Raw genomic sequence first — 20,240 nt, 5'->3', positions numbered from 1 at the left:
GGGCGTGGCTACCTTTGATTGACAGGCCACTAACAAGGCAAGCCATCATCAGGAGAGAAGCAGAACAATGCGTATCCACAAACCAATGGGTGACGTCACGGTGACTACGTCCATTATTTATATACAGTCTATGGTTTGCACACTTTAGCAGTGGTCAAATTCAAGCATTTTTCATGGACTTTCAAGGTAAATTTTCAAGCTTTTCCAGTATCTTACACCTGTTGTAAATTGCATGTTTTAGATGAGTACTTACATACTAAAAGGGGGAGATTTTACTGAACCACACCAACAGTGATGGTATTACACTTTTAGGAGGAACGGTCTTCATTTCAGATAGGCTACTCATTATTTTTTATATTGAACATGTGATTATCTATAGTCTATAGATGGATATAGTCAGATTGCAGGAGAAATACTGTTAGAATTTCAAGCATTTACAAGCACTTTATCCAAAATCCAAGCACTTTTTAAAGTTCAAGTTCAAGTTACTTTATTTGTACCGAGAGGTAGATTTTGTTTGCAGTATAGAACTTAAGACAGTGGGAGTTAAGAAATGGCAAATTAAATAAAAATTAAATTAAATTAAATTAAAAATTAAAAGTTCTTACAGGTCCAGACTATACTTAGATATTGATGTGAACTAAATTATGAATAACAAAAAATAAATAAAAAAAAATTAAAAAAGAAGAAGAAAGAAAAAATAAATAAAAATAAAACAGCAAAATAAAATAAAACTTGTTTAGGTTGTAAAAACATAGATAAAGGTTAAAATGTATATATAGAAATAGTAAATACATACATAAAAGCAACAATAAATAAACACCTGTGCAAAGCATAGCTATGACTTGTTCCTCAGTGTAATGGCTGAAGGGACAAAACTGTTTTTGTGTCTTTATGTTCTACACCTAGGGATTGTAAACCTACGCCAAGAGGGGAGAAGATTTTTTTTTCAACATTTAAATTTAAGCATTTTCAAGGATTTCAAGCACCCGTATGAACCCTGATAGTTGCACTACGGTTGCTTAAAACCAATCAAACTACCACTAAAATGTGTAATTTCATACTTTGTGCACAGTTATGTAATCACAACAATGACTGAGAGTTGCTCCCAAAGGTCTGAAAGCTAAACATAAGTATAATTAAGTCATCAGCAATCAGCAGTGTTTATTTCCCTCGTTCATTTATTTAACCACCACCGTGACATTTGCACATATCCAAGAAACCCTGTTGATATTAAAGTCTTTATTGTGATTAAAAGTAGGAGGAGTGTTTCTCCCTCCAACAAGAATAGTTGGCTTTTGTTTTGGGCATGCATCTCCACCGCAGCCTGCAAACTGTTGGCTAGCTGGTTTGTGTACAACCTCAATAGCTACAGACAGAGCTGACTGTAAACAAGCACAAGGCAGTAAGCTCTCCCACACTTTCATAAACAAGAGACAATTGAGACATATATTTCCGATTCAACTTAAAAAATGTCCAAAATAAATGCTCCTAATACCCAAATAATATCTGCATAAAATGCTCAATTGATAATAAAGTCTGGATATTCAATTGGTATATGCTGTATACATAATCTCTGTTAGCTGTCACACACTTTTGTAAACAAGACCCAGTTGAGACACATATTCTGAGTCCACTGCTTCAGAATCAATTTTAAGATTCTTTTACTGGTTTATAAATCTCTTAATGATCTTAGTCCAGCCTATTTATCTGATTTACCTTTATCCTTTGAACCCTCGAGGACCCTCAGGTCTTCTGGGAGCGGCCTTTTAATAATAATATTATAATATAGTAATAATAATAATACGTTTGTGGAACAGGCTCCCTGAAGACCTGAGGGCTTCAGAGACTGTTAATATTTTTAAGAGCAAACTTAAGACTTATCTTTTTAATTTGGCTTTTACTTGAACCATTTTAAAATATTTTTCATGTTCATGCTCATGTATCTTAGGGTTACAACATTTTCTCATATATATATATATATATATGTATATATATATATATATATATTATTATGCTTTACTTTAAAATCTTTTTTATCTAGCTTTATTACGTTTTATTGTTATTATCATTATCATTATTATTATTATCATAATTTACTTTTGTTTTTATTTTATCTTACCTTAGTTTTTAATCATTTTTTAAAAATCTTTTTTATCTAGCTTTCTTACTTTTTATTGTTATTATTATTATTATTATTATTTACTTTTGTTTTTTATTTTACCTTACCTTACTTTATTTTTATTCATTTTATCGAATTAATTTCAGTGTTTCCTCAGTGCTCGACGTTGAGATGAAGCTTTTTCAGTTTGTGCTTTGTTTATAATGGGATGGGATGTTTTTTTTTATGTGAAGCACCTTGTGTTACATTTCTCTTATATGAAAAGTGCTAAACAAATAAAGTCTCATTGATTGATGATTGACTGTAAAATATCCAAAGAATACTCCTAATACCCAAATAATATCTGCATGTTCCCCACCTTTACTGAAAAATGCTCCATTCAGAATAAAGTCTGAATATCTAATTGGCATAATGCAGTTTACATAATCCCTGTTAAATTCAGAATATTGTCATATTGGGAATAATAGAAGATAAAGTGTGGTTTTACCTCAGTTTACCTATGAAGCTCTCCCCCTCTCGAGACAGATCAGTGGCATCCACTGAAATCAGGTAGTTGGACGTCTTACTTTTCTTCCTCTTCCTCCCCGCCAGCAAAAACACCTGGAAAAGATACAGAAAGAAACACACGTATCTGTGGCTGTACTGGAGATGAATTTCTGAATGTATCTTTTATTTTATTTAGTGACTCTTTAAGATACATTTTATTAGATAAGATTAGATTATATTAGATTATACTTTATTGATCCCACAATGGGGAAATTCAATTGCCACAGCAGCAAAAACAGAAGAAAAAGGTGTGAATATAAATTACAGGAGGAAATAGTAGTAGTTTGAATGAAAAATATAAATACAGATCAAGATTATATAAAAGCTATGGTGAGTAGTTTAATGATAAGTGCTGGAATATATGTTAAACTAAGTTTCACTGTTTGCCCTGTTGTTGTTTTTTGCATATGGTTGAAAAAACACACCTAGAGCTTCAGCTAATGATTATTTCAATTGTGCATAATCTCCAAACTATTTCTCAATTGATGTATTGTTGATAAAATGTTAGAAAACTTAATCGACAATACGATTTTAAAGGCCTGGTTTAACAAAAAATCCAAGGATGTACAGTTTACTATAAAAAACGACAAAGAAAAGCATTAAATCCACACATTTGAGAACCTGGAACCAGCCAAAAAGTTTGCCATTTTTCTTTTCTATACCCCACAGTCCTCACTCACCCTCTTGCCATCCTCTCGCTCCATGTGCATGAAGTAGGTGGGGTAGAGGCCGCGGTCCATGCCCTTCTTGTCCCGGGTGATTCGACATTTAACGGTGACGCCACGTGGAGCCGGACGCAGGACGAACTCCTCTAGATTTGCCACGTCCCCTAGTGAGCCCTCTGCTGTGGGTGATCCGGGGGTTACCGCCTCCTGGGTGCAACACAGTGCAGGAACGATCGTTAAAAACACAGCTTTTTTACACAGAATTCAGTTTGGGGGTTAGTATTAGGGAAGGGAATAATTAATTGATGAATAATGGTCATTAAGAATTTGGTCGATCGTGTGGAATTTTTAATAGATCTGTGTATTTTTTAATTTTAATTTTCTCTATGACTGCGCATCAGTATCAGTGAACTGAAACACGGCCGATCGTTCAGTTCTGCGGCCGTACGTCAATGAGCCAATGAGCTGAGAATTAAGTTGGATAAAGCTACAGTTTGCAAACTGAAAGTTGCAATAACAATTATAAAACACTCAGAAATACAAGAGGATTAATTTGAGCAAAATGATCTTACTGTATCAAACCTTGCTAGCATGAATGATTAATTTTATCCAAAGGTTATTTAAACACAAAACACATTTAAATATGCAAGATTACTGTGAAAACTAACCTCGTGCCTCTTCAGGGGCTAAAACATAAAACATTGAACTGCTTGACTTTATCTTTACAGTTTAATCTCACTTGAGTTAGTTTTACAATCGACAGGATCAAGTCTCTTTTCATCCTTTTAAAATAAAATCGTCCGTTATCAAAACAGGCTTTTGCATAGTGCTGTCCAGTCATGGAAAAAAATATTAGACCACCATTGTTTTCATCAATTTCTTTTCAATTTTCCATTGTCCCACGTTTTTTTTTTTTACAATAACCAAAATTATGCTCAAGAAAACCATGGAAAATGTCTAGATATCAGCTCTTAGATTAAACTCATATGAGCTTTTGTTGTTGTTTTCATTATATTTGTCCAAAAGAATGTACCTCTAGTTGTACCAGGCATTAAAATGAACAAGAAACTGAATAAAACAAGGGTGGTCTAATAATTTTTTACAAACATAAAACATTGAAGTCCTTGATGTTATCTTTACAGTATCATCTCAGTTGAGTTAGTTTTACGATCGACGGGATCAAGTCTCTTTTTGTCCTTTCAAAATAAAAGCATCCGTTATCAAAACAGGCTTTTGCATAGTACTGTATATATATATATTTTATTTTGCCCATGTATGCATGCAGCGATTAATTGATTAATTGATCGTTAACATTATAGATAATCAAGTTGACAGGTTTCGGTAACGCTTTATATTAAGGTCCTTGTAATAACCATTAATTAACAAGTAATAAGGCCCTTGTAAGTCCTTACAAGAACATTATTGTGTGTTTATAAGCTTATATAAGTGTTAATAATGGCATTACAAACACCCATGACCCACCCATTCTGTCTTTGCCATGCCTTTATTAATCTTATTTTGTTTGCTTATTGATATTAAAATATACTTTATTGCTCATCTATTATAAGTGAACTATAATTTAACTATGCTTTTTGCAACTACCGGATCCAAAGCGAGAACAATTCCTTATTACTTGTTAAACTTCCAAATGCCCATCCCTAGTTGGGATTGTTTAGTCTGTGTTAGAAGTTTATTGGTGAGTGCATTTATTGCACTACTCACGTCCTTGCCGCTGGCAGCAGAGGAAGGTCTGGTGGTGTCTGCGTTCGGGGACAGAGAACGCACTCGATCTTCCTCCGCGTCGTCCTCGTGCTCGCTGGATTCATCAAAGTTCATGCTGCCAGACAGACCTGACGGATAGGAAAAGATGTGAGAGAGCTGTAATGCTACATGAAGGTTTTTACATATTCACACAAAACAGAAGAGGAAAATAAATCCCAGAGGCTGTGTGTATTTTTCCCAATAAAAAGGAATCTCTAAGACATTTTAATTCTTCCTAGGGTTTTCTTAGTTTTGGAACCAAATTGTCCCTTAGGTGGATTTCACAGTTTTTCAGTTCATCTATCGTCTTTGATACATGAAAACTAATTTCCCCAGAGCTGATGCAATATTAAGCAACGGTTGAAGCAAAAATAGTTGAAAACATGCCTTATTTCTTTTACACGAGGGAGACTTATGTAAACTCTTTACAGCCAAAGAGGAGAGTGGATAAATCCTGGTGAATCTAACCGAGCCATCTCTAAACTGCTTTCTATCAAACGGAACAATAACTCAGTTAAGATCCACTCATCACTCATCCTCCCGAAAGGTCACATTTGGAGCATGGCCTCAATACCTGTCACAAACAATGCATCTTTTCCCCTTTCAGTCCCGTTCTGCGAGGGTGAGATTAATGTGAACAGATGAGTCTGACGTCCCCCCATAGCTGGCATCTGTGTACTTGTGAGGAGACAGCTCCATGCAGTCATGCAGATGTAAAACCGTCCTGGCTCACTGCAGCCGGTCTAGACTGCTTGAGACATCTGTCTCTTCATTGATAATTGGATTTATCAGCCAGGATGCAACTCTTGGCTGCAGCTACAGCCAGTTTTCGTGTGCTGTCAGAGGATGATAGTGGTCCACTGGTTATGGAAAGGTCTCAGTGAGCAGTGTGTTTCCCCGCAGCTTTAAAGAAATGTAAAATTATGACTGTTTCAAACTGTGGTTGAAATTCAGCTCAAACTAAAGGTATAATGTGTAACTTTTATGCATTCAGAAGTTTAAAAGCATCTAGATTTTAAATATATATTTTTCGTTTTCAATGAGAACACAGCTGCCTTGTCACAAGCTTTTTCAAATTAATCATCAATACATCTTGATTCATATTTGTTCAGCGCTGCCTAGCGTGACAGTTTGATCTGACTTTGATGCGTTTCGATAGATGTCATTCCATCCCGTCTAGGGGTCACAACGGGTAGAAATCTGTCTGACGCAACTGCCAGAGCAAATAAAACACGAGCTTTGCAGATTCCACTGGTTCCGAGGCTAGTTATCTCCCAGAAGCTGTCATCATATTAACTTTTTAATCCAATTTTAAGCCTAATTTTTAAGAAACACTTTGAAGATATTGGTAATTTCAAACTATATGTTTTAACTGCATGAAGGATTTTAGCAATAGGATGTTCGGATCCTAAGTTATCAGAGAAACAAGCTGAGCTAACCTTAGCAATAGTTCAACTGTCCACCAAACAACTTTGGAAAAACAGTCATTTTAAAAGTGAACCTGCTTTATTCAGTGGTTTTCCACCCGGTTTTAATCCCAACCCGTTTGTTTCAGAGAGGAGACCTCTTCAGATAATTTGGCTCTCGGTAAAAACCTCCTGAACAAGGAACACTCAAAGAGTCCTAACCAGGAGAAACTGTGATGAATAAAATAGTGGTTAAGACAACAACTCCCACGTGATCCCACGCTACCTCACCAAACCCCCCAATAAATTTCATATTATAAGTTTAATTGGTGAACCAGAAATGACACTACTGATAATAAAGTGGTTGGTATAAAATGATAGAGCATGTTAGTCAAGTGTCCCTAATTACTGCAATCAAAACTTTATCTTTGAACTGATGAAATGATGGTGATTTCTTGGCCCACCACTGGTAAAGCCTTGCCTGGGTCCAGACCTTTAAATCCACTGAGCTGACAGATGGAATTGGAGAATAACAAGTTGACAATTCTGTCTGATATCAAAGCAAAGTAAAGTCTACTTTTTCACACAGACAGAGCATTTTCTACTTGGCACACAGAAAAGTAATTCAGCTGCTTCCTCCTTCCACCTGGACCAACACATCTTGGCCAGGTTAGAGAGCATGGAGGAATGGGAGAACATTGGCCTACACAGTATTGAACAAGGATAATAATAACACGGCCAAACACAATATTTATACAGGGATATTTACAAGACATGAACCCAGGATATGCAGCGATCCCTGTGAGAAAGCGAGTACCAACATGAAATACAGATTGCAAATGTTAGCCTCCCTCTAACGGTGACTCCAGGGCTCCAATTAAAACACCAAACAAAGTTGTGTGAGCCAGTGGCTTATTAAATCAACCATCTGGAAATGTCACAGAGGACTCATAATTGGCTAACCAACAACCTGCTAAATAAAACCAGAAAAGACACACATTCACGTAATAATCACCACACAGCTGGTCAAGAAAATTACATTTTAAAGTGAGTCGAATGGATGAGTTGATCAAATATGAATGTACCTCAGATTTTCTATTTCTTCCGTGTCCTCGAGGACTGAGATATTATGCGAGGACGCGGAGCCAAAAATACCTGCTGTAAGTCCTGAGGATATATTGCTCTGCTAAACTGGGCTGACATTAACAATGAGGCCCTGCATTATTGAGAAGGACAATGACATTTGCTACTGTGGCGTCCCGTCACACTAAAGCTCAGGAAAAAGATATGATAATTAGAGCAGCTTTGGGTCATTTGACCCAGGATTCAATTGTGCTTTTGCAGAACCAACATTATGTCACCTGTGGAGTTGTTTTAAAGGGATAGTTTTCTTTTTAGATTTTTTGTGAAGTGGGGTTGTATGGGGTACTTTTCCATAGTCAGTGTTTTACCTACCGTAGAAAAAGGCAATGTACTGTTGTAGATCAGGGCAGCTGGAAAGCCACCATAAAAAATCAGAAGTGTTCACCATATGACAGATATTTTCACAGATTTACCTTGCCCTAAGTTTACCTGGGGGTACTGCAGCAGTTACCACCCTACCTCTCTTTAAAGCAACCAGACTCCTTTAACAAAAAAGTAATTTTACTAGAGGTGGGGGGAAAAAATAAATTCAGCATAGTATCATGTTATTTTGCATGGCAAAAATTATTATAACATACCAATTTCTAGATCTAGAAAATCTAGGATCAAGGAATCTACAGGCACCATATGTGTCATAATATCATGTCGGGAAGTTGTCGAAATAACGCTGTATTTTTTTTATATTTCATGGTGATTTTCACCTCATGTGACCTCTGACATCATGCTATCTCAATGAAAACAGGCTCTCTGGGGTTTTTTTCCACGGACACAGACGTATCGAAGCTATTCAGAGCAGTGAAGCTTGAAGTTGAGTAAAGTTTGATAAAATGCTGCAGTTGTTGTCGTCCATACATGTTTGATATCAGTTCAGTTCAGTTTGACTGAATACTCTGTTGGTCAGTCTGTGGGTTTGACTCTCATTGTGGAGAAATAAAAAGACTGAAGGTTGATGAATAGACTGAGAATTTTCTCTTAGTTGACAAAACAATTCTTGATTGAATTTAATTTTGTGGACACAAAATGCAGTTAAACAGTTAAATCACAATATATTGTATCGCAATTCTATCGAAACCTGACTCAAGTACTGGGATAAGAATCATGGGGCCACTTGTGATTCCCACCTCTAACTTTTACATCACAGTACACAGAAAAAGTTGCAAAAGTTAAACAATAACGCAAACAAACTAAAATCAACGTAGCTGTGTAGACCAGCAATTCCGGGTCTCATATACATTTTTTAAGGTAAACCTTTTGTGAGTTGCCCCTTTTCACAACTGTACATTACTTAGCATCCATGCAAGTACAAAACATCTGAACTATTCCTTTAACTCTATCGCTTTAACTGATGGAGAAATGTGTTTTTTCCACAGTAGCAGGTGGATCAGAAAAGTAAAGAAGGTTTTGATGCATATTGGGTGAACTTTAATAATCCCTACCAGCTGGCTGGTGAGTGTGGGTGGCAGTATCTTTAATGATGCCATAGATGAGCGCCGCAGTGTGAACAATGCCCCGGCCTATTATTAAATGACCCATTTCTCACTGCGCCACCATCAATCACACCACTGTCTGCATCCCCTGTTCCATACTGCAGCAACAGAGTACTTAAAATTCTCAGCGATGTGAAAAAGAAGTCTGACTTTGCTGAACGACAGCTGATCATCTTAAGCAACTTACAGCTACAAATACATTAACGCATAATTGATTGTAAAGCAGGGGATCAGAGTCAATGATGAAGGCAAATAAAGGTACCCCCATTAAACCTGAATGGCTCTTATATTAGACTGATGAAGACTTATAATGGGCTTTATTGATTTAAATGTTTAAATAGAAAATGAGTGCCTCACTAATGTTTTATGAGGTGAACTAAAAGGATATTTAAGCCATAAACTGTTGTTTCTTATCAATTAGTATTCTTTGACTGAAAATGAAAGGTACAGGAGTGTCGGCTATTATTGTACTTCTGTGCTTTTTACTGTCTCTGAGGCTTTGATTCAAACACTTTTTAAGTATTCCTTCACCAAAAAACATAGTGTATTCACTCTTGGTATCGTGCTGCCAGAACTCACCTTGTTTCTGCAGTAATTCATGGATATCTGTCTTGGGCTCTAGCAGCGACTCTGTGTCTCCATCTCTCTCGGGCTCCTCAGCAGCAGGGGACAGGGGCTGAGGCTGAGGCTGTAGCTGCGACTGGAACTGGGACTGAGACTGGGACTGGGGCTGGAACTGAGACTGGGACTGGGACTGGGACTTGGACTGGGTCACTGACAGGATTTTCATTCCAAGATCAGGGGCTTCTGAACCCAAGAAAGCCGCCGGGCCATCGATTCCTACAGCAGGGGAGAGCAGCCAGTGTTTTAATAGCTGTAAATGTTCTCGTGTGGTGGTAATTACATAGAACTGTTGAGTCATAACGTTCACTGAAAAGCTACACCACATGAATTAGCTCAAAATAAGTGCCTGACACATGATTTGTGTCAAAGCCTATGTTTTATGCACAGGGGAAAGATGTCTTCTTTTCATGACCTAGCACAGGGATGGGCAACTTAAATGCTGGAGGGGGCCACAATCTCTCATCGCCACTACAACAGGGCCACATATAGGACCGTGCACTTCACCAGATATGATGAAACTGCAATTTTAAATATGTTTACAGTGCAGTAAATTAACATATTTCATGCTCAAATGCATGTATAACAGTATAAATAGGAATACAAAAGGTTGGAAGCAAATAAAAAATAACCACTTACTGTGATTTCTTTTTTTTTCTGTGCATGAACAGCAGACCAACATTAATTACAAGAAGTAATTTTGTGCATTTTTACACTGCACTTTTAAGATTTCATTCTCAAATTCATGTAGTTGTACTGAGGGCCACTTCAAGTGAGGGTGCGGGTTGTATTCGGACCCCGAGCCTCCAGTTGCCCGTCCCTGACCGAGCATAAAAAGAAATAACGCAACATAACAAAGAGGTGTTTTCCTCACCATCCATGATGACATCGTTGGTGATGCTGACTTGAGACTCGACCAGAGGGGCCTGTTCCTCACCACGCCGTGTCCTGGAGCGCCGGGGCCGAACCTCTGTGTTGGGCTGCACCATCAGAGGCTCCTGACGCTTCCTCCGCTGCTTCTGCTCCAGTAGTGCCCTCTGTGGAACAAACAGGAACAGAAACGGTGTGAAACCTCGTTCTAAGTACGTTCTAAGTATGTGCACAAGTTTTACAGTAGAGGTGGGGGAAAAAATCAACACATACGATACGTCAGTATATTCGTTGGTTTTGAAACAAGAAGATCTAAGGAATCAATAGGCACCATGTACGTCATGATATTGTGTCAGGAAGTTATCGAAATAACGCTGAAAAATTCTGCTTTTTTGTATGTTTTCGTTAAAAAAAATCAGAGCAGTGAAGCTTAAAGTTGAGGAAAGTTTGATAAAATGCTGCAGTTGTTGTCCTCCATACATGTTTGATATCAGTTCAGTTCAGTTTGACTGAATACTTTGTTGGTCAGTCTGTGGCTTTGACTCTCATTGTGGAGAAATAAACAGAATGAAGTGAGATAAATAGACTGAGAACTTTGTCTTATTTTACAAAACAATTCTCGACTGAATTTAATTTTGTCGACACAAAATGAGGTTAAACAGTTAAATCCCATTACAATGTATTGCAATACTCACCATATCGCCAAATGCTTAATATCGCAATAATATCGTATCGTGACTCAAGAATCTGAATAAAATCCTATCTGCTGATTCACACCTCTAGTTTCCGGGCATGTAAATGAAAAATTGCTACATAAATCTAGATGTAAGGCTTCGATTAAATGTTGAGGTTGAGAACATTTATCCAAGCCGTAAAATATCAACTCTATGAGCTCAGAGTAATAACATTAGTATGCATGATGAGTTCCAACCTGTGCCTATCAGCAGATCAGTAGGTGTAGGAAATGGCCAAGAGGATCACATTAAAGATGAAGACCCTGTAAAAGACAACTGCCTTGCACAGTTAGAATTTTTCTCAAAGAACAGCTCAGGCTCATGGGGATCTGCTTATTATTTTTAGATGCATCGTGCAATAAACTGTAGATTCCTTGACTTTAATCAGCTGCGACAGGTCAATTTTCACTTGTTCTTAAAGTTATTAATCCTCTAGGGAACAGGGATTGTCACAATACCAGAATTTAAGCTTTGATCAATACTAGTATAAAAATGATTACTTGTGGGTAACAACAGCAAACACAGAAAAGTCAGTGGCACACAAAAAGGATGTTTTTTGCTTTTTCTTGCTCGTCTCTCTGCCTCCAGAAAAAATATAAAAATATGGATACTTTTGAAAACCACTTGACCACACCAATCTAAGCTGCACAAGTAATTTATTCGCACAACAATGCAGTCTAGTTCTTGTGGACCTCCTGGTCAATCACTCTGAGGAAAGAGGGCTACATCCTGTCTGGCCGACAGCAGGATGAATACAGCACAGCTGCATTGTGGGATAAGTGACTTAAAGTGTGAATATTCATGCACAAATGGCAACCTTTCAAGGTTTAGAAAACTGAAAATTCTTTATTTGAATAAACATTGAATACACGATGCAAACACACTGTACAGATGCTTTCAATACAAGATGACTCACAACAGAAAAATAACCTTAAGAGTGATGCAAAAAAAATAAAAACCAACCATTATGCCATGGCCTGAATACCTCTGAGTGCACTGAATGGACAGGCTGAATAGCCGAAAATAATGGATGTTTCAAAATTCCCTTTTGGTGTTTTTCTGTATTCTATAGTGAAGAATGGCTGACATTCCATCTTGGTGATTTGGCAAAGAAATGACGCACGGTCCAATTAAATGTAATCGGCTACTTCCTTAACTGGAAGTGATTTGTGATGAAGTGTCAGTAAGGGCAGAAAATAATTCATCCTGGTCTGGCTGAATGTCCACTCCCCCCCCACCACCAAGCCCCCAGTCTTTGTGGTCGGAGCGGCCGATGGATTACGCAAGCACGTTAATTAGCGCGTCAGCTGCACAACAAGTCCTGTTTAGTGATGCTGTTTAGTGAGCTTGAAGAGACCAGGAGGCCCTTAGTCTCTTATGTGCCAAACCAGAAAGCTTTCATAACTCATCAATCACTGAGGAAATATCTCGAAGAAATCTGTCTAACTGTTTCTTTCCTTGCTGTACAACTACAGCAACGTCTGCATAACAGAGGCACTGTTATGAGTGAAAAGTTGCATGAATTAGGGCTGGGCGATATATCAATATAAAAAATATATATTGATATATATTTAAATGTGACATGGAATTAGACCATATCGCATATATCTATATAGTTTGATTTTTTTTCTTTTTTATATATATATATATATATATATATATAAATGCTGCCCTTACTAGGGTTTGTCATATTTAGTTATTTTGTAATGTTCGTTGTTATTTTCTCATATAAATATACTTATTTCAGAAAAAGATTGGCCTATTTAATTTCATAGGCCATTTTTATTTAGGATATTTTTTATTTAAATGTGCACTTTATGGAGCTTTGATTTAAAAAAAAAAAAAAAGGCACTCCTGTTATACAGTATTTATGTTCACTTAAATAAACGGTTTCAATAAAACTATTTGTGACATGTCATATTTGGCTTTGACTTTGACTGAACATTTGCTCTCATTTTGCAATAAAAATATCAGGATATATATCATATATAGATATTCAGCCTAACTATATCGGGATATGACTTTTGGTCCATATCGCCCAGCCGTAGCACGAATGTGACTTTTTTACATCGCCAGCACAGCAGCATTAAAAAATCTCCATCAGATGTGTAAAGCATTAGAAACAGAAAGTGAAATATAAGAGGCATAAAGAAATAAGTAAAAAGGATGTTTAAGAAATTGGATTATAGAATACATGAGCAAATATATAATATGTCTGTGAGTTTAACAATCTGGCCCTAGATGTGTTATAATAATAAGACTCTGCTTTAAGAGGACAAGGGATTTGCATGCTTGCTTTATGGCTATAAATAAAGGCGACAAATGAATAAAACATAAAGCAGGATTATCATAATGAACGTCATTACTGTTAGTGTAATAAATGGATGTGGAAATACTGCCAAATTTCAAGATGCGTAACAATGGTAATGAGGGGAAAAAACACACAGGACTACTGTTGTGACAGCATATGTAGAGATGAATATTAGCCTGAAGCTGAGCTCCACATTTGTCTTGGTGATTTCAAATTAAACATGAGATTTTCTAAAATTAAATTATCTTTTCTCTGACTTTTGTCAAGCTACTGACTATTGGATTAAGTCAAATTGCATGAGAAACAACTGAAAGAGACAAAAGGAAAGTTTATTGATTTAAGATTGAGCTGACTCTGGACCTGTTCTTCAAATAATCAAAGTCTGACCCGTTTGTTTTGTGTTCCCTTCTCGTTGCTATTTTAAGCCAATCCATTGTAATATGGCATTCTTCTGGCATTTTGAGACCAGGATGTGACTTCATTCAGGCTCCAGTTCTTCCTGTCTAAGCCAAAACATGAGATAAAGTGGACTAAAAATATAAATCTGATTGAAGAAACATGCTGTATTTTAATGTGTCTTTTCAAAGAATCTGCCAACAAAAGTTGAATAAAGTCAGGCAAAGATTACTGTGTGTCTGAATCTACCTACGTCAGACAAACGAACCAAAATCCTTAAAAACAGTCAGCCCGGGTAAACAGCCGCACACTTATGTCACTCATACAAACTCAGATAAATGAGAAGAAATACATCAGAAAAAGAAAAATGAGAAGTTACCAACCCGCTCCATTGACATCCTGAACAAGTGTGAGACAAAGTTAACTGCTTTCTTTAAAGAAATAACATCGTAAGTCCCGTTTGTCTTTAGGTCAGATGAAAGTGCGTTCTCCCCCACGGAGCAGCTCTCTCACTGGGCATGACTCTGTCTCCCTGTCCCTCATCCCTTATCTACAAGAGTTTGACAGCCGATAAACCCGACAGCCTCCTCTGAACTGTGTTGGTCCTCTGACAGACAAAAAAAAAAGGGTCTGGCTCTCAGGCAAAAGCTGAGCACCAGTGTGCGTGTTTGTGTGAGCGTATGCGCGGTCACCGTTGCTAACTGAATCAGCCGTCATTAGTGCTCCAGCAGGAGAGAGAGAGAGAGAGAGAGAGGAAGAGAGGAGGAGAGAGAGAGAGAGAGAGAGAGAGAGAGAGGGGGGCTGCGAGTGTGGTCACAACCACACTGCTCCTGGTATTATTGGTTTTTATTTTACTATTTGAAATGCAGTGAGAAGCATTGAATTAAGTACAAAAATGTCCCATAACCTGCATGTGATCCCCTTCTGGGCATGAGAGCATGTTTGTTTGTCCTCACGAGTTACATAACAACACAAGACTCAACTGAGGTTGTTTGGACTCAACTAAAAGTGTGCAGCATAACTGAGCCCCAGTGGGACCAAGGGACACACACACACACACACACACACACACACACACACACACACACACATTCTTGTTTTTCTATCTTTGTGAGGGCCCTCATTGGAATAGTAAATTCCCTGGCAAGGTTATAATAGTTTGGGATTTTTCATTAGTTTTGATTTAATTTTCGTTGTCAATTTTTGTTTTCAAATTCAGTTAGTTTTAATATAGTTTTTTGACTGAGTTTGCTAGTTTTAGTTTAGATTTTTATTAGTTTTAGTGTTAGTATTAGTTTTTTGTAATGGGGTATTGGTTGGGTGGGAGATTAAAAGAGGTCACAGTAAATTTTGCCTTTATTTCCTTTGTCTTATCCATCTTGAGTATGTATGGAAAAAGTTGACAAAGACGAAAACGAAGGACGTTTTCACTATCATTTTAGTTTTGTAACCACACAATACAGTTTCAGTTAATTATCATTATCATGTGACCTTTAACCCTTAAAACAAAATATGAACTCTCAAAAAAAGCCTTTAAAGAAGTGAGGACCGGCAAAATGTCCTCACTTTGCAAAAATGTCCTCACTCTGTTGGTTAAAACGTGTTCTGGTCCTCACTATGGAGGAAGAACAAGAACACACACACACATTCTTGTACTTCTATCTTTGTGAGGACCCTCATTGGAATTGTGAATTCCCTTGCAAGGTTATAATAGTTTTGGATTTTTCATTAGTTTTAGTTTACATTTTCATTGTGAATTTTTGTTTTCAAATTCAGCTACTTTTTATTAGTTTTTAGAGTGAGTTTGCTAGTTTTAGTTTAGTTTTTATTAGTTTTGGTGTTAGTTTTAGTTTTTTGTAATGGGGTATTTGTTGACAAAGATGAAAACGAAAGACATATTCACTATAATTTTAGTTGCTTTTAGTTAGTTTTGTAAGCACAAAATACAGATTCAGTTAATAATCTTTTTTTAAACTCTTTTTTTTATTTCAGTTAACGAAAATGTTTTTTCAATTCTAGTTTCCGTTATTACGTTTTGTTTTCGTTAACTATAATAACCTTGTTCCCTTGACCCTAAGTTAACCCTTAACCTAACCTTCACCATCACAACTAAATGCCCAACCCTGACATAAACCTAATTGTAACCTTAACCCTAAAACAAAGTCTGAAATCTCAAAAAAGCCTTTAAAGAAGTGAGGACCGGCCAAAATGTCCTCACTTTGTAAAAATGTCCTCACTCTGTTGGTTAAAAACGTGTTCTGGTCCTCAATATGTAGGAAGTACAAGAACACACGCACACACACACACACACACACACACACACACACACACACACACAAAGCCCGGCACTAAATCCTTCCCTCTCTTTGAACTCACCAATCTGGCCCTCCCTTTCTGTTCCTTTCTGCCTAACGTGTGAGATAGTAGAGTTCGGCTTCCAGCTTAAATCAAAGCTCTACTCCGCGGCTCTTCGGCAGAGGTTTGGGATAAAGCGTCTTACAGGGACTCGGGGTGGAGGGAGGATAAAAAAGAGAACAACTGTGTGACAGAAGAAGGGCCATGTCAGGTAATGGGGTGGATAAAAGACAACAATTCAGCCTACCAGGAGTAAGCAAGCATTAAAATTCCGAGTGACTGGGCCGGTGGAAAACAGGAGATTTTCTAACGTTAATCAGTAAATTGCACACCACCGCGGTGATGCTGGAGCCGCTCCTGCCAACAGCTGGCACCCCTCGGTGACACCGGAGTGGCAGAACACAGGGTCATCTCAGCCCTTTCATTTCGCCGGTTTCATGCTAAATCTTGGCAGGTGCTTACAAATACAGCAGGCTAGCTCTGAAAAACACCATCGGGGTGTGAGTTAGGAGGCTTAATCAGAGTTAAGGCGCAGCATAATAGCCTCCAACTACACAAGATGTTCTTTGAGAGCACAAAAGAGTGACAAAGGGGTAAAGACATTAAACTCTGTGGAAATAATAAAAGAAAACAAGCAAAGTGTGGATTATCTCAAAGTGTTTGGCTTCCTACCTGTTTTTCCAGCTTCTGTTGCATAAGGCTGGCGCTGTCATCTTCAATGCCACTACAGAGGAAAAAGGACAAACCTTGTTTATAAAAAGTTAGACATTTCACACGTTATTCTCTAAAAGCATCTACAATTAATTTAATTTTCCTTATCAAACCAGCAGAGGTCACCACTGCTGTGGCACTTATACACAGCAATACATACTTTGTATAATGTATAAAATGAACCAATCAAGGGAAGACACTAGAGGTGAATGGGTTCAACATTTTTACTAACAGATGGGCATTATCTTATTAAATATGTACTAATTTACATACATGTTTTGGGAAAGGAATCTGAAAATTCTTGTCTCGTTTTGTTGACATATTAGGGTCAAAGGTTTCAACTTGTGGGATTTTTAATATTTCTTTTATCAGAAAATACTGTAGACAGCCTCATAAAAAAAGCAGTTTTCGCTCTCTTTTTAGGAAAAAAATGTTCTGTAAATCAGGCTATGAATTATAAATGAACAAATATTTCTGTAAAAATTTCTTCAGAATATAGATGGGAGTGAAACTGGAACAGTTGGCGTATGTTAAGTGTTACTAAAGTGGTGATGTCTGTCTGAAAGAAAGCTTACTATTGAGAAAAATCCCTTTAAATACACAAATAGACCTATAGACATTATAGGTAAATGGAGAAAACATTTTAACTAATAGATATAACCATTAAGCTTTCCCACTTTATTGCTTATATACTCTTATGTTGAGGGTCAAATTGACCCATTTCAAAGATTAAAAAAAAAAAAATGTAAAACAAAATTTAAAAAAAAATCAATGTCATGTAAAACCATTGTATTTTATATGTAGGTATTTCCAATGTACATAAAAAAAGTTTTAACCTGCATTTTTTTTTCAATTATCCTCATTGAACCATTATCTGTGAGAGGTAAAGAACACCATTGCACTAAATACTGATTGAAATGGTTAGTAATGGAGTTATTAATGAAATACAAACAATGTTTATTGGGATTTTTTAGTTTCTGACACTTTTGGATAATTGAACTGACCCACAATCATTATTGCTGTTCCTGAGAAACAAACATAGCAGGAGGGTTAAGACAATTGTTTTTTGTATTACACATTTTCAGAAATGTTATGTTCAATAATGCAAAATAAGTATTATCTATCTTTAGGTGAATTCAGTATAAATCTACAAACATAATGTCAAAACTGACCAGTTCAAGAAAAAAATAAAAAGTGTGTCGCCTTAAGTCGTGAATAGGGTTTAGTCACAGTACAAGGCTGGCTTTGAAATTGTAAATCAGCAGTGACTCCAAATAATGACACACCTACAATCTCAGAGCCTGTTGGTGAAACATGACATGACTCATTCTCTGAAAAGAACAAGAAAGAAAGTTTGTGGAAGAAAGAGAAAGGGTTAAGGGAGCAAGAAAAAAAAGATCAGGACAAAGCTCCAGCTGAGAGAATGCCTTGAAGCCTCGGTCCTCTGGGCATTTACCCTGGACACCTATCTGAAGGGACTGGGGCCATGTTGCTTGGCTACCAAGACGAGAGAGAAGGGCAACAGCAGGAGTCTGTACTGTGGGAGTCGGAGTCAGAGACCTACAGAGTCTCTACTCCTGTCTCGCTGTCACAGTCAGTCACATATGCTGATGTCACGCGTAGGTCACAAAATCCATTTCTCTCATCTCTTCCTGTCAGATAAATGGCTGATTCTCATGAAGCCAGTCTAAGTTATGTCCGTGAAGATTATAAGGACATACTTTATTAAACTAAATATATTTCACTTTATATGAATGAACAATATAGCCAGGTTCTAGACCAATTTCACTGTAGGGGCCAAGGAGGGGCCAGTGTTTAATCAGAGGGGCACATTTAAAAACTGCAAAGATGACATTTAAGCATTCAAAGCCTTTGTTTTACCTTATTTAAAAATCGAATTTAAGTATATTTGGAAGATACAAATACATAGGTTGAAACAATGAGACTTACCAACAAGAACAGTTATTTTTTGTACGACAATGATATTTCTAATCTTTGTCCACAATTACTTTTTTTTTTTGTAATATACACAAGGTTTTATTGCTTTTATTTAACTACACAATATACACATTTTGGGTTCCTTTTGTGTAAAATGCAATATTGTTTGAAGAAAAAATAGGTAAGAATTGTTCCGTCATTCATCGTTTTAAATTGATCATTTCACTATTAATTTGACACAGGGGCCACAACAGGGGCCAAGGGCTTCTTCACGGGGCAGTGGCCCCTTTAGGCCCCTGTGTAGAACCACCACTGAATATAGCCATAATGAGGCACAACTCATTGTTTTGTGTTAAAATAATATTTTCTATATTTTTAACATGTTTGATTCATAAATTCATTACCGTAATGCGTCCAGATAAAAATGTCACGGTTTCCCCACACTTATATACAATAAATATTGAATAAACTTTATAAAAATAAATACACATTTGTTTAAAAAATGTATAATTTAACAGAATATAATCAAATATAATAGTTTTAACCATGTATAAAGGACAAAATCTGAATGAAAATTGATGAGAAAAAAATGGTTAAATGTTACAGCAATGATAGAATTGTTCGCATTAAAATATGTGTATATTTTAATAAAATACATTTTGGTCATACCAGCTATCTTTGAGCATATTTAAGTGCTTGCAAAAGAAAAAAAAAAGAAAAAAAACCTTTTGTTGTTTTTTTTAATTTCTATTTAAAAATGTGTTACGGTAATGAATTTTTTTGCTCACAGTGTCTCTAAAAAATGTCAGACAATTCCTTAAAAAATGTCAAATAGATTATAAATTCATATTAAACAGAGACTTTAGATTGTATATGTTATAAAGGGTCAAAGAAAATATGTATTCAATGCTCTTGGATTTTTATTATGAGCTGTACCATGTTCATGAGAATCACCCAAATGTATAATATCACATGTTCTGCTGGGCTGAGATGAGTATTTTAGAGGAAGGGATTAAGAGTATAGGATGAGAAGTCTTTAAATCATCTGTACGTCAGGTAAGCTCATCAGATATTATCTGACTCGCTCAGTCCATCTCCCTCAGTTCCTCACATCCTTTACACAGCTCTAGTGTGTAGGTGATGACACACACAACTCAAGGACTTGGAGTCAGAT

At 36.7% G+C, this 20,240-nt stretch overlaps 1 protein-coding gene across 1 annotated transcript in view; it reads right to left on the bottom strand.

Moving 5' to 3' along the window:
- The window catches only part of tulp3 (TUB like protein 3), a 30,987-nt gene that overhangs the window by 3,334 nt on the left and 7,413 nt on the right, over positions 1 to 20,240 (bottom strand). Inside the window, exons 3-8 of the mRNA XM_059326267.1 lie at positions 17,090 to 17,141; positions 10,626 to 10,788; positions 9,710 to 9,970; positions 5,056 to 5,183; positions 3,349 to 3,540; positions 2,610 to 2,722 (exon numbers count right to left, since the gene is read on the bottom strand). Coding sequence (XP_059182250.1) covers positions 2,610 to 2,722; positions 3,349 to 3,540; positions 5,056 to 5,183; positions 9,710 to 9,970; positions 10,626 to 10,788; positions 17,090 to 17,141 — 909 coding nt within the window. The remainder of the gene's footprint in view (positions 1 to 2,609; positions 2,723 to 3,348; positions 3,541 to 5,055; positions 5,184 to 9,709; positions 9,971 to 10,625; positions 10,789 to 17,089; positions 17,142 to 20,240) is intronic.

Source organism: Centropristis striata, chromosome 22, assembly GCF_030273125.1.
Source record: "Centropristis striata isolate RG_2023a ecotype Rhode Island chromosome 22, C.striata_1.0, whole genome shotgun sequence".
Taxonomy (NCBI): Eukaryota; Metazoa; Chordata; class Actinopteri; order Perciformes; family Serranidae; genus Centropristis; species Centropristis striata.
Note: the sequence above shows the minus strand (reverse complement) of the source record. Positions and strands in the feature narration are given on the sequence as shown.